This window comes from Myotis nattereri, assembly GCF_964212035.1.
Source record: "Myotis nattereri genome assembly, chromosome: 11".
NCBI classification, from domain to species: Eukaryota; Metazoa; Chordata; class Mammalia; order Chiroptera; family Vespertilionidae; genus Myotis; species Myotis nattereri.
This window is the reverse complement of record NC_138086.1, coordinates 72,066,438-72,082,197: the sequence shown is the minus strand read 5'-3', so window position 1 is coordinate 72,082,197 and position 15,760 is coordinate 72,066,438. Positions and strand designations below refer to the sequence as shown.

General features: G+C 40.6%; 1 protein-coding gene across 12 annotated transcripts in view; it reads left to right on the top strand.

Moving 5' to 3' along the window:
- Nucleotides 1-10,650, top strand: part of NRCAM (neuronal cell adhesion molecule) — a gene marked incomplete at its 5' end in the record, with an annotated part of 70,533 nt that extends 59,883 nt beyond the window's left edge. For 10 of the 12 annotated variants that reach the window (XM_081101809.1, XM_081101817.1, XM_081101808.1 and 7 more), the window contains 3 exons: nucleotides 3,965-4,096; nucleotides 4,624-4,702; nucleotides 8,168-10,650. In XM_081101809.1, coding sequence (XP_080957935.1) covers nucleotides 3,965-4,096; nucleotides 4,624-4,702; nucleotides 8,168-8,405 — 449 coding nt within the window. In that variant the 3' untranslated portion in view covers nucleotides 8,406-10,650. The remainder of the gene's footprint in view (nucleotides 1-3,964; nucleotides 4,097-4,623; nucleotides 4,703-8,167) is intronic. The other 2 variants (XM_081101811.1, XM_081101810.1) reach the window with 1 other exon arrangement.
- Nucleotides 10,651-15,760: the final 5,110 nt, after the last annotated feature.

Below are 15,760 nucleotides of genomic sequence, written 5' to 3'. Positions count from 1 at the left end.
TTACCCTATCTCTTCTTCTCAAATCGCAAAGGATTTAAAGCAGTTTTGTTTTTACTGAGGCCTGTCAGCTGCCTCCAAACTTTAGCCAAGGTAATTTTCCCCCTTTCTATACATATCTAACTATTTTCATGGAAAAGGGCATTTTTATATATAATGGATTTTTAAATTTTTTTATTGATTTCAGAGAGGAAGAGAAAGGGAGAGAAAGATAGAAACATCAATGATGAGAGAGAATCCTTGATCGGCTGCCTCCTGCAAGTCTCCCACTGGGGATCCATCCCACAACCCGGGCTGACCAGGAATCAAAATGCAACTTCCTGGTTTCTAGGTTGATGCTCAAACACTGAGCCATGCTGGCTGGGCTATAATGGATTCTTTATAGACATTTATCCCACTGTGTCTTCCGTGCTCATTTTATTAGTCTAAGCAGAACATTTTCCTCAGAGATCTACTAGCACAGATCACAGATTATCCACAAGACACCAAGCAATGCCATGCAGAAGACTGTTGTTAAAACTAACTTCTAGGAAACAAAGTGAATTTCATTCCTCTGGCTTATTTTCTTTTTTCACATTCTTTTTTTTTTTTAAATATATTTTATTGATCTTTTACAGAGAAGAAGGGAGAGGGATAGAGAGTTAGAAACATCGATGAGAGAGAAACATCGATCAGGGGCCTCCTGCACACCTCCCACTGGGGATGTGCCCACAACCAAGGTACATGCCCTTGACCAGAATCGAACCTGGGACCCTTCAGTCCGCAGGCCGACGCTCCATCCTCTGAGCCAAACCGGTTAGGGCTTTTTCCACATTCTTGATATTTGTCTATTTGTTTAATTTAATGGCTTTCTGGATTACGCAAGTAATACATAACATAATTTTTATAAAGGTTTTAGATAAATTGAAAATCCTCTTTCTCTCTTCAACCCAGTCTTACTAATAACCCACCCATTGAAAATCAGGTTCAATAAGAAAAATCCCCATGGCTTCATTCTGTGTGTGTGTGTGTGTGTGTGTGTGTGTGTGTGATGCATAACTTGGGTTTGTAAAATCATCTGTAGTTAAGATGATTTTAGAGTGTCCTGGGAAGACTTGAAGCCTTTTTAGTCATTGTGGACTTTAGATCCATTCTTATATGGATAGGAAGCCAATAAAAGTTATTTTAACTGCCGAAACCGGTTTGGCTCAGTGGATAGAGCGTCGGCCTGCGGACTGGAGGGTCCCAGGTTCGATTCCAGTCAGGGGCATGTGCCTGGGTTGCGGGCATATCCCCAGTGGGAGATGTGCAGGAGGCAGCTGATCGATGTTTCTCTCTCATCGATGTTTCTAACTCTCTGTCTCTCTCCCTTCCTCTCTGTAAAAAATCAATAAAATATATTAAAAAAAAAGTTATTTTAACTTATATAGTTTTTGTTTCATATCAATTTCCGGTGCACTTGTGTGTGCATGTATGTATGTGAGTATAAGCACACATATGCACCTGTTAACATTCTGTGTCTGCCTGATTTTAAATAATGAATGGGGTAGTGAAATATTTGGCACTTTTTTCTTTAGACATAGAGGAGGCAATAATTTAAGGTGAATTTGGATGTTCCTTTATGAACTGCCAAAGAAACATTTCCACTTTTTGCATAGTAGCAAGCTGACAGTTCAGTTTGACAGTCACTATCTTTATAAGACAATGTTTGTGCTAGTTTTTTAGAATCTTATTGCATTTGCCTTTATCAGTTGCATTTAATTAGTGGAAAATGTAAATACAGACACTATTTATGACAAAGCTGTAAATCATGAAGTATACTAAAAACTCTTTAACTTCAGTCAAATGTTCAATAGATTTACACCGGTTGGTTTGGGGTTCAGTTTTGAAGAAAAAGCACACAAAGACCACGTGAGAATTGACAGAAATACACTGCCAAAGAGTATGTAGTGATGGACTTCTAAACTATTTTTACCTTTCTCAGAATACAAAGTCCCTACAACATTTTATTCTTGTAAAGACTTCTGCAGATTTGATGTCTGGGCATGTTTTCAGGAAGGCATTACAACGGTAGAGCATAATGGCTACTACCATGTACCCTGGAGTCAGACAGGCTTGGGTCAAACTCCAGCTCTTGAGCAAGTTCTTTACCCTCTCTGGGCATGCATCTATTCCCCATGCTTATCTCAAAGGATTGTTGTGAAGATTAAATGAGATTTTTTTTTCCCCTTCCAGCACAGTACCTTGCAGATAGTAAGAGTTTCACAGTGTAAGCTGTCATTATGACCATGTTCATCATCATCACCATCATTATTGTTGTACCTGTGTGGAAGGGGAGCACTGTGTATACTGGTGCTTATGTTGTATCAAGTTATGATACAACTCAAATCCCCTCTAACCCATGAGGCACAAGGGGAAAGGCTACTGGCATTTGATTTGTAGACTTTATTAAATACATTATATTCCAAATAATGTATTTCTCGTTTGATTTCTTTAACACACATCCACATATTTTTCACATTCCTCTTCACACTTGATTTTAAGCATTTCATTTTTCTCCCTGCATTTTGTGTGGAGAAAAAAAGGCAATGTGGTGCCACTTTTGTACAGATATCAGAACCTAGGATACATGTAGTCATGCTTATTTCTGCATCCAGAGACCACATACACCTAAGCCAATATTGTTAAATGTATTCAAAAGAAATTCAATCAAATTAAAAGCATGACAGAGGCATGCTTATGAATCTAAAGAAGAAACTCTTTTATCTTTATTATGGCCAAAAGAGAAAAAGGCCTTTAAAAAAGTTTTATACCAATTTATTTAAACAAATTCTCATGGGCATGTCTGAATAGCCATTGATGCTGCACTTTGTCCCATTTGATTGACACTCTTGAATAATATTAGAAATGCTAATTATTCCATGTTTTTCTTAGGAGATTTGGTTGAAAAAGAGGCTTCACATTTATTGACTCAAACAGAATAGATGAAGACTTAAAGAACATGTGTACATGTGAATGAGTATTTTCTGTGTAAACTGGTCACTATTCCAGTAATGATGCCTCTGATCAAGATATACTCCAAAGTCTTTTAATATATTTGTATTGATTTCATAGAGGAAGGAAGAGGGAGAGAAAGATTGAAACATCAATGATGAGAGAGAATCATTGATTGGCTGCCTCCTGCACATCCCCCACTGGGGATTGAGCCTGCAACCCAGGAATGTGCCCTGACCGGGAATCAAACCGTGACCTCCTGGTTCATAGATTGGCGCTCAACCACTGAGCCATGCCGGTTGGGCCCCAAGGTCTTTTAAATGGATCCTAAGCAATATTGATCTTTTGAGGGTAAATTGGATTTTTTAGAAATTTGCAAAAGTTTTTCAGATCCATCTTTTATAAATAAGATGAATAGCAAAGGAGATGAATAACAAAACTAAGTAATGTTTTGAGTGAAAATTGAGATATAAAATAATAAGGCTGGTTCCAGTCTTATATGGACAGTTTTCTTATGTGCAAAGTTTTCTTTTTTAACAGATTTCCAAAACATTTTGAAAAATGGCAGCATCATTGCAATATTTTAGCCTCCAAAGTGCTGCCTTTGAAGGAAAAATACTCCATTAGATGTATACATTCTGTTCTGCTTAAAATTCAGTCTTATATTCTTACCATGGTACTTACTGAACAATTTATCTTATAAACAGTAAATTTGTTCGTTTGTTTCTCATACTTGAAATAACTGTGAACATAATGTTCACCAGGGTTTGTTGGCATTTAATGGTATTATCATTCAGATTTCTCTATTTGAATTTGTTTTAATTAAGATTTTTCAAAGTGAAGTACTTATGCCTGGTTGGTAACTGACAGATTCCAATTTGGGGCCACATGTAAAACATATACAAGTGTATATACTATAGCAATTTATTATACAAGAGACTCCAACATCTCTCTCTTAACCCTTTCCCACTGACGCCGTCCATTTGCTTTCCAGCAATGGCAAGCCGACAGGTGGACATTGCGACTCAAGGCTGGTTCATTGGTCTCATGTGTGCTGTCGCTCTCCTTATCTTAATTTTGTTGATCGTTTGCTTCATCAGAAGAAACAAGGGTGGTAAATATCCAGGTAAGAAACAAAGATTAAAATTGCCTTATAATGCTGCCTAATCATCCACTGCGTAAAAAGAAATCATGAGTGTAAATCATGCAGCTTGCAATAAGTATATCTTTACAGAGCCATAAACTTGGACTTCCTGGTAAACCATTCTCTATCTTTTTTTTCTAATGGAAGCCTACACATTGTTGAGGGTCAGAAGACATCTGGTGGGAGTACATTAATCTGTTCTTTGAAGATATTAGTGACTCTGCTTCCTTAGGCTCCACATTAGTCTTAGGGGCCAAAATAGCACCTTACAACCAACAGGCAGAGGGTGAAGTCACCAGAAGTCTCCCCGAGGAAATAATGCATGAACGGCGCCCTTATGTCATGATGTTGAACATTGCTTTCCTTATAGGGTTAATGTTATATAACCCATATGGTTGTGTAGAAGTGTTTTCTTTCCACTGTTGTGTATCATAAAGAGTGCACTGGTAAAACCTTTGAATAAGGAAACACAAGGTCTATAGATAAGAATGTCATTTTGAAATTTTCAGTGAAAGAAAAAGAAGACGCCCACCCTGATCCCGAAATCCAGCCCATGAAGGAAGACGATGGCACTTTTGGGGAATACAGGTGAGCCTCTTCTCCCCAGCCCGCACCTTCCCGGTGCTGCGGTCTCCGCACTGGTCCCCGGGGATAGGGTCGCACCAGGAACAGCTCTCCCTGCTGTTTCATATTTTCTTCAAATATTCGTTCATCAGCTCTTCCATGTCTAAATGTGTACACATCCCTCGCAGTTAAAATAGTCACTCGCTTTCATTAAAGAACAAATTTCCAGTTTGGTCACAGGTTTAAGGTGGAGTGTCGTCCACTCTGTAGTATTACCCAGGGGCCTTTGCTGTATTGATCAACCTAGCACAGTGGTTGTGTTACAAGAAGAGTTAAAACAACAATAAAGACCCCACAACCCTGCCTTGTAAAGAAAACTATACCTGTTACCTTTTTTTTTTTTTTTTACCTGTTACCTTCTAAATGGTGCTTTTAAAAATCAGTGTTAGTCTTTAATCTTGGATTAGACTTTTTTTTCCAAAACAAAAACCTATAATTCGGCCCCTTAATCATGAAATGATGATTAGTTTGTTTTAGAGGCTGTTCTTGTTAGTTTTAGATAGCAGTGTTATGCTAGATTCATAAAATGATTAAAGGAGTGATTCCTCTGACATGTCAAACTTTATCATGTCCAAACATCCAGTAAGGGTAGTTCTATCCTTCCTGTTTCTCAAACCAAAAATCTTGGCATTGTTTTTCTTCTCTATTATTCCATATCTAATTCATCAGAAAACCCTGTCTGTGCTACATTCAAAATATGTCCATAATCTCACTCCTGGATGATTGCCATAGGCCCCCTGACTTCCTAGAGCAGGGGGCAGCAAACTTTTCCTGGAAAGGGCCTGATAGCAAATATCTGACTTTACAGGGCACACAATCCCTGCTGCAACTCTACGCTTCTGCTGTTGCAGGGCAGAAGCTGTCACAGGTAATAGGTAATAAACGGGCATGGCCAAATTTTGCTGTTTGCCAACCACTTCTCTCCAGGGGAGGCTGTTCTCAACACTGATGACTGTAATCCTTTTAAAATGTAAGATCGTGTCACTCATCCATTGGAAACCCTCCAGTAGCTTCCCATCTCACCACCAGTTAAAGACAGAATCCTTACAATGCCCTACAAGGAAGGCCCTGGTCCAGTCAGCTGTCTAGCCCTATCTCCTCCCTTTTACTTTCACTCATTCCCCCATCCTCCATTTCTCTCTCTCTCTCTCTCTCTCTCTCTCTCTCTCTCTCTCTCTCTCTCTCTCATTCAGCTCCAGCCACACAAGCTCTTCTCTGTTCCTAGAACATTCTAGGCTTGCCTCCACCTCCGGGCATTTGTACTGCTTGTTACTCCTGCTGGAGTCTCTCTGCCTCCAGCTATCCACCTGGATAAGTCAACTCTCTTAAGTCTTTGATCAGGTGTCACTTCTTAATGAGGCCTTCCCTGGACATCCTAATCCTATTTACATGTCAACCTTTAACACCCTCCCCTGGCACCTCCCATCCTCCCTGCTCAGCTCTCTGTTTTCCTTGGCACTAATTACCTTCTGATATATTATACAACTACTCTTTTAAATATGTTGATTGTTTATGTCTATGTTTTCCCTACTAGAAGTAGCTCCATGAGATCAGGGCTTCAGTCTATTTTGTTTACATCCCCACTGACTAGAACGTTATCTGTCCTACAATAGGCACTCAATAAACATTTATTAGCTAATGAATGGCGGCATGGATGATCAAAGAAATGCCATAGACTAGGATTCCCTGTATATTTCTTGGAACACTAGTTCCACAGAGCAGAATAAGATGAAGAGTAAGAATCCAGGTGACAGAAGTCTGCTCATTATTGAACTCTTCAGGGAAATTGTCTCATCAAGTCATGAGCAATACTTCACAGGAAATATTCAAGCAAAGCCTATAAGTTAATGACCAAAGATGTGCACGTTATTCTTGCAGCAGGTTGGAGAATGGATGATATGTCCCCTGAAGTGCCCCAAACACAGGCCACCCCAAGGTTCTGTGATACTTCCCCAGTTGTTTATTAGTAGTGGTGATAATATGGTTTATTCAGTTTATGACAAAAACTTGTCTTATATTTGAAACAGGTAGTTTTCAATAGCACATGTGAATGTCTTATAAAGCTACTACTTTGTCCAATCTTAAGGTTTTATTCTTGGAGAAAAATTGAAAACACTAGTAGGAACTATTGGCAAAAGAGCCAGAATATTTGTGCATCTTACAATATTTGTATCTCAGCTAGAAGTGAAAGTCACTCTCAAAAACAAATGGAGCAATAAAGTCCTTGTACAAATTGGTGGGTGAAATACATCTAAGGCAACCTCTCTTTTTACATTAAGCCTTTTTATTTTTTACTAATTTTGTTTATGTTTTTTTAATTTGCCTGTATTTTTGTTCTTTGAAAGAAAGAAAAATGTTGTCGTTGCCTTTCTTTCTTTCTTTCTTTCTCTTTTTTAAGCCACATGTTACCAGTTAAAGAATAGGTCAATGTGCATATGTAGTTACATGACCATATGAGTGGATGTTCTAAAACATAATGATTACTCTTCCCCTTCCAGAGGTTCAACAGAGAAATAAAGGGTAAATGGGTCTTATAAAGATTTATTAAATTACCCTCCCTAGATTCCCATCTGACATGAATAGGTTACGTGCCACACTTGGGAGAGGAGGAGAGGGGTAAAGAGGATACAAGAAATGCTTGCTTTTGAATTTTTGGAATCACTCACGCTCTAGAATATATTGACATGCCATAAGTAGCACACACATAGTTCTCTTAAGTTAAATTGCATCTCTTTCAAAAATAATAAATCTTTACCCATTAACTAAAATTCTTACAGAAAGAAATACTATATACTATCAGTATAAGAATTTTGCTTTTCTTCTTAGGCTATTTTCATTTGTTTCTTCTGCATCCTTTTAATGGAATTTGTAGGTCTCTTGAAAGGTAAGGTTAAAGTTTACAAGTCTGGCCTTCACTCAATAACAAAATTATTTGAAATGCAGGATTTTGCTGTTGCTTCTTGCTCAGAAAAAAAAAAATCCGTATTTCACACTTAACCAAAATCATTCTCCATTCATATCCAAGGAATCAGAAATACTACACTGTTTAACATACTAACTTCTCTACTTGCCATAATCTTTACCCCCTTTGGAATTTAAAATAGTGATGATTTTTATCTTTCTTCCGTTCATCCTTTTTTAATGCTTGTGATTATTTCTGAACTGTTTCTAAATCAGGAGCCTGAATCTGACATTGATAGACATGCACAATAAGAAGCCATCCACCTACTGAAGATTTCATGATTAAGCCATTTCTGTGCCTGATTTTCATTCCAGCCACACCCCAGTCATTGGAGTCAGCCTGATGATTAGATTTGGCTAGAGAAGCTTGGGACTCCATCTGCTTTATCATAATCTGCATGCATGATCCTTCAGAACAAAGCATTTTATCAAAATAACAGTCTTGACGAAAATTTCTTTTTCTTCCAGTGATGCAGAGGACCACAAGCCTTTGAAAAAAGGCAGCCGAACACCTTCAGACAGGACCGTGAAGAAAGAAGACAGCGATGATAGCCTTGTTGACTATGGAGAGGGAGTGAATGGCCAGTTCAATGAGGATGGCTCCTTCATTGGACAATACAGTGGTAAGAAAGAGAAAGAGCCAGCTGAAGGAAACGAAAGCTCAGAGGCACCTTCTCCGGTCAACGCCATGAATTCCTTTGTTTAATTTGTAAGCTCTTTGCCAATATCCCCATTCCTCTTAGAAGGTTTATCTTAAGCACTTGTCAGTCAGCCTTCTCATACTGTGAACATAGAGGCAGAAAGTACACATTCTACTGTATGTTAGCACTATGAGGACAGTTAGAGCAAGAACTCAGTCAAATGATATGTGAATGTGAACTGCAGTGCAAAGGGCATACTTTTTCATTCAAAATAGGCATTCTTGATTTTCTCAGAACTGAGAAAAATAATACACAGATCATGTTATTCCCTCTTCAGGATACAGTTCAATATGATGCATGAAAAATGCTGCACAGTTAAAGGACAGACCTGTGTGTGCTAGGAAAACATGGTTTGATACTTTGTTTATACTGTTCTCAGCTGAACCCCCCTAAATATGAATTCCGTTTTCATTGTCAAGAGTGTTACTGTAGTATTCTCTAGAACTTCAATGTCTTTGTGGACATTGTGGTGAAATTGGTGACTCTGTGTCTAGCTGTTAGTCTTTTTGGGAGACTGTTAGGAACAGGATGTACAGTGTATACTTGCTAAATGAGTTCATCACGACCGTCGCATTTGCTGATGCTTACTGAGACTCTGTTACCTGCTCTTTGCTCTTGTTACCTCGTAGCCTTCTTAATCTTCCAGGTATTACAGCAGTACGGTGTTCTACTTTCTACATCGTCTCTATGTTCAGTTGTTTGTAGGCATAAACAAGGTGTGTTGCAATGCATTCTGGCATGAGTGCCAGACAAAAAGAACCACAGACGAATCACTCCCATTCAATTTCAAAACGTATTCCCGAAAGCACAGGGCAAGACACATGCAGTGCCTTCAGGCAAGCCTTCCATAACACATGGCCTTCTGCACCGAAGGTACAGCTGACCCAGAGTCCTAGATTCCTGTCGTGGTCTAAAAGTAACTTTTAAACAGCAGAGGTCATGGAAACTTGCAATGCTGGAAAAAAAGGAAATGTGAAAAAATAACATTAGTAAGACAACTTATTTTAAGGAGCATTTCCCCATCACATAAAAAGAGAAACGTTATCACCAACTGTATACATGATGATTTGGGGGGGAGAAGGGGTCTTTTATAGTTTCTCCTAAAACAAGTCCCATTCAGTGAGAAAGATGTCAACTTGGTGTAAATTTTTAAAAACCACAAGTTATTCCAAAACTAAAAGCATACAACAGCATGCCATCAGGAATATATTCTTCTTTTAAGTCTTTACCTATGTGGCAACTTTTGAAACTCTCTGCATTAAAAGACCTGTATGCAAACTGCTGTGGACACATTTCAGAATCTACAAAACCGGGTAAGTGCTCTGCGTAAGGCCCAGAGTCAAGCGGATTCCTATCTGCAGCTTCAAAGCACCCATATATATGCTACCGTATTTATGAACAATATCTATCAAATGGTTTGCCTCCACATAGGAAATTCTATAACAGCCTATGGTTGAAGGAATGCTCAGTTTCATTTGCCAATAAATTGGTTTCTCATAACTTGCATCAAGTTTAATTTTAAGTAAAGCTTTTTATATGTAGATATTTTGTTGAATTTGTACATACACTTAAAATGTAGATGCTATACGCTTATAGGTGTCACATACAAATAAACATGCAAACAGTGTTTATGTTGTACTGTATAAGAAGTTAGCTAATGAATACAGTGCATGGGATCGGAAAGCATTTCGATACCTTTGGGTTTTTAGTTTCCTCTTTTGCCGTGAAGCTGAACTAGTGAACTATCCTACACATGGACAGCAAGTTTCTAGATGAACTCCTCCGAGCTTTGCCTGTGGGGCTCAGTAACCTAGTCACGTGGCATCTTTGATGCGTGTGGATAAAGCACAGTTTGAAGCAGTCCCAGGTAAAGATGGCCCTAAATGCTTGTGTGTCTCCTCTGCTTTTCACAGACCAGCCTTCCTAATGGAACCAGGCTTGCCTTGGTATCAGAGAGCACAAAGATAAAAGTTACTTTAAATTTGCCAGTGTTTGGGGGGAGCAGTAAGAGTACAGGTTTTACTCTTCCCTAACGGTAGATGCTAAATTTATCTGTGCATGAAGGCGTCACTTCTGTAATAGTGCAACAGATTTTGTATTAAAAGTTAAATGTGGTTTTAAAAGTCCCTCTCTTTTGTAATATATCACGTTCCTAGTGGAGTATGCGTGTCCGATGGTATATGTAACGGTACAGGCAGGTACGGCTGGTTTCCCATCAAAAAAGTAACTATTAAACAGTTTTGATCTCTTTGTGATTTTTAACTTTTTCAAACATATATTTCCTAATGTTTTAAAAATAAGGAAAATTTTTATTTTTACTTTTTAAAGCGCACTATCTGCAGAGAAAATCACACACAAAACTGGACACATTATAACACAGAGGTAATAACATAGGGCTTATCAAAAAAATGTCGATGAAAAGCGGGAGTAGCTATTTCCAGCCTTTGAGACACAGTCTGAGAAATCAGGGGCTGCTTCCTTTCCTGGAGCCTGCCCCCTACAGGCCTGGTTCCAGGCCTCGCCAGCCTGGCTTCCACTGGCCGAGATCGCCACTCTCCAGCCACAGACACCTGCAATGCCTCACCCTTTCCTTCTCGATGAGACAGCTTGGGCATTTACAGATGTTACGGGTATGTCATCCACTTGCTTCTCCTCGGCCCTATTCCTTCCATCATCTCGAACCTGTCTAGCTCTGTGAACTGCCAACCTCCCGTTTGTCCCGCTGTTCCACCACCTGCCCTTATTCACCTGTGCCCTGGTCCCAGCTTTCCACCCACAAGACCTCCTGCTGGCACAGAGCTCCCCCTAACAGTTATTTGGATAACAGCATGTTACAGTAGTCACCCGCTTATCCACGCAGGATATGTCCAGGAACCCCAGTGGGCGCTTAAAACCTCGGATAGTACCAAACCTTATACATACTATATTTTTTCATATACATACATATCTATGATAAAATTTAATTTATCATTAGGCACAGTAAGAAATGAATAACAACTAATGGTAAAATAGAACAATTATAGCAGTGATGGCGAACCTATGACACGTGTGTCAGAGGTGACACGCGAGCTCATTTTTTTGGTTGATTTTTCTTTGTTAAATGGCATTTAAATATATAAAATAAATATCAAAAATGTAAGTCTTTGTTTTACTATGGTTGCGGATATCAAAAAATTTCTATATGTGACACGGCATCAGAGTTAAGTTAGGGTTTTTCAAAATGCTGACACGCCGAGCTCAAAAGGTTCGCCATCACTGAATTATAGCAATATACTATAATGAAAGTTATGTGCATGGCTTTGGGACCATTATGAAGTAAAATAATAACTAGAATACAAACACTGTGATACCAGACCGTCGATCTGATAACCACTACACCATTAAGTGACGAATGGGCGGGAGCATCTACAGCGTAGAGACAAGGGACAGAGGGATGATTCACACCTCATGCTGGACAGAGCAGGATGACGCAGGATGACTTGTTTATTTCTGGAATTCTCCAATTAATAGTTTTGGACAACCATCGGCCGTGGGTAACTGAAACAGCAAAAAGCAAACTTGTGGATAAGGGGGACTGCTGAATGTCAGTCAACGGTAAAATGCTCTACAAACCTTAGAATTTCTGGCACAGAGAGCATTCCCTTCGGAACAGAAGGTTGGGCCCTGCACTTCACACCGTGGGCCCGACTCACAGTCCCCATCCTGAGGACGCTCATCAGGCACAGCTCTGCTTAGCAGCAGGGGCTGGCAACCCGGAAGCCTGACCACAGAAAGCGTGGGTCCACTGACACCTTCTGGTTCAGATGGTCTATAAAGGGCCTGGCTTACTGTTAATGGCGGGTTTTGGAAATGGCTTGTGGAGGCAAGAGGCATACAAAGAACTGAATTCTCACCCACCCAAACTCAGCAAATCTCTCCCTCTCACAGATATTTCTACACGTGACCACCAGGGGGCTCCCGTGCTTCACTCAGTGCAAAAGAAACTGGGAAAGGGAAGGCTCTGGAGAAACTGTGCAAACTGCCTTTGATCATCAGACTGTGGTCTGACAGCAGAAAATAATTGCCTGCTGCCACCCGGGGAAATGCGTTTGTCACTTCCCCTGATGGGTTCACAGCTTCCAGGGAGTGGCCGCTGTGAGCCTTGTTAATCCTCATGCTGACGGTGGCCAGGTGGCTGGGCTGGTCAGCAGGAGAGGGAAGAGGAGAGTGCCTCCTGGCTCTCACTAGGCACTCCTCACTGCTGCAAGTGGTGTGTGTGGGGGGGGGGGGGGGGGGGGGGAGCGTGCCCTTAATATGTCCCTCCTTTCTCTAGAGCATACCATTTTGACTGCCACCAGTGCTTTGATGTTGTGTGATTGATTGGCCAGCACAAAAAACACAGTTTGCACACACACCGCTTTTATTTCTACACTTTTTTTTTTAAAGCAGGAGAGGGTGAGAATACTACCACAGTGTTTACATTGAGAAAGCAAACAAATAGTTCCCAGGTTGAGATAGGAAGAGACCAGAACATACATTCCAACTCTGCCATCAGCTAACTGTGTAACCGTGTGTGAATGAAACCCCCTTATCTCCCATCTCTCAGTCTCCATTTCTTCAGAAAAACAGATGATTTCTAATACCCCTTTCTGCTTAAATCCCATGGTTTTAAACCGTCCCCCCCAAAACACACACACACACACACACACACACACAAAAAAAAAAAAAACAAACCCAAACTTTTTTAGAGCACCTATGACAGGTATTTGCTAGTGGGGAGGACACAAGATGAGCTAAACCAGATGTGGTTTCGGCTCCCATGGTGCCTGGAGTCTGTTGTGAGAAGACAGACATTAATCAAATAACCACCTAAACGAATGTGTAAATGCAAACTGAGCTAAGCCCTGTGAAGGGAAGGCACGCTGTTCTGCGAGAGCACAGTGGAGGAGGCTGACCTGTGAGAGTGATCAGGAGCTCCCTGAGGACGTGCGAGCCGAGAGCTGGGGGACAAGTGGGAGAAGAGAAGGAGAGACGAAGGCCCGTGTGCTGGGGGCAGACTCTGGGGCCAGGCCATCCTGGAACCTGAGGACCACGGGACAGGTTTTTATATTTATTCAAGGAGCAGTGGAAAGTGGGGAGTAATTATAGCCGTTGAAGTGAGGAGTTCTACGATCAGATCTGTGTCTGGGGAGGAGGCAGGATTCCTGGGATTCAGTGTGGAGAACGGGTTGGAGTGGAGCCAGAAGACTGACAGGAGGGCACCAAGAGGCTTCGCAGCAATGTAGTCAAGAGATGGTACAGTTAGGATCTGGGTGGTAACGAGAGAGGAGGAGAGAAGTGGTGGATTCTAAAGATATTCAGGAAGCAAATTGATGGGAGTAAGAGATAGGCTATGGGAAGTTGAGGGTAAGGGAGGCTCTTAGATTTCTGATTTGTGTAACCAGATATGAGGTTCACTGAGGTAGGAACATCAGAAAAGAACCAGAATCGGGGTAAGTTATGAGTTCAAGTTATTAAGTGAGGAGTTTGAAAATCCTCTGAAAAAGCCAAGTAGAAATGACTAGTAGGAATTGGATATATGGGCTTAATGCTCAAAAGAAACATGTAAGCTGATGAGTGGTTATTGAAGCCATGAAGCACTGATGCAGTTTCCTAGAGAGAGAAAAATTATAGACAGGGCTGAGGCTTACACCCTATTAAGAAAAGTGTGTGTATAGATGGAACTCTAAAGGAGATAAAAAAAAAACAACAAAAAAAAAACAACAAAAACAAAAAACGAGCCAGAGAAGTTGAAAAGAAATGACTTGTGTTGTCTTGGAAGCAAGTGAAAGAGACCATTTCAAGAACAGAGAATGGTTTACAGTGTCACATGACGCTGAAAAAATCAAACAAAATAGGATTGGAAAATACTTTCTAGATTTGAAGACATGGAGGCCATCTGATACCTCAGTAAAAGCTGTTGGGTGGACTGTGGTCACATACTGGAGTGAGTTGAGGAGTGAGTAGAAGATGAGGAAATGGAGATGATGAGATTTGCCATTACCACATGGACAACCCATCTGTCCCTGGCTCAGTTCTTTGACATCTCTACCTCCATATTATAACCTAAACATCCCACTCTCCACCGACAATCTCTCCAACTTATGTCCCCTCCACTTTCTCTCAATCCTTTACCTGATTTCTTTTTTCCAGCATGGATTTTATGATTCATTATTATTTTATTTTATTTTTCAATTACAGTTTACATTCATATAGTTCATTATTTTTGAAACGCTCTTGCTTTACCCCAAAGTCTTTTGCCCTCTGTCTTTTCTAAATACCTGGGGAGGTATTGTGTTACTCGCGATGCTGTCTACTGTCTGCCCCTAGGAGCTGAAAGAGTGAACCGAGGTCAGCATCATAATAAAGTCATAAATATTTTCAAATGGTTCAACTCTTCACACTGCACAGTAGACCAGCTAATTTTTCTCAGGTTAACTTACACTCTAACACTCAGTAATGACTTTTCTACTCTCCTCAAACATTCAACCCCGCCCCTTCTCCCAGCCAGCCTCACACATCACCCTCAAACAAAATGATATTACATCATAATGAGCTGAAACAAGAAAAAGAAAGGCAGAGATGGGAATTCCCTCATCTTCTACCAGTAAACAAAAATGCCTGCCTCAGTATGCTTCCATCTTCGACTGCAACCAGAACCAAGGGTCAGCTGCCTGCTGCCATAAAAGCCAAACTCATGAGGCAGGTGCTGGTGAAAAGGAAGGTGGTTTATTCAAGTGCCAGTCACCTGAAAAGATGGGGGACTCTTGTCCACATCTCTACATCTCAGTGCAGGAGAGGTTTTTATAAGGCGAGGGATGGAAAGCAGAACAAAGAGATCAAGGAGAGGGGGTTGAAAAATTCTGTACATGCAGGTCAGCATAGTCCATTCTGATAATGATCTCAATACTGGGCAAGTGATGGTCTGGCAGGCATCATCCTGGTCTTCGTCGTCCTGGTTCTACATCATCCTTGTTCTACAGTTGAAGGTCAACAAATCTCCCAGAACTGGAACGACTGAAGGTCGGCATCTGCATCTTCTGAAGTTAATTTCTAGGATTCTTATGCAAACATGCTGTTTATTTACAAGCTGCATATTAGCCAAAGTCATCATTTACAGAGACAGTGTAAAGAGAATGGTGGGGTGGTTCCAGTTCCCCAGGATTACACTATCTCTTATGAAAGTGGAGGAGCTGTCCTTCCTCCTGTCATGGATCAGTCCTTCTTGCGTCTGAAAAACTTTCTCCCCCTGGGTGGATTCTCACCCATCAGTCACCCCTTCTTCTGTTCAACTGGATTTTCTATTGACATTTAAACACACTTGAAGTTTCTCAATTCTAAA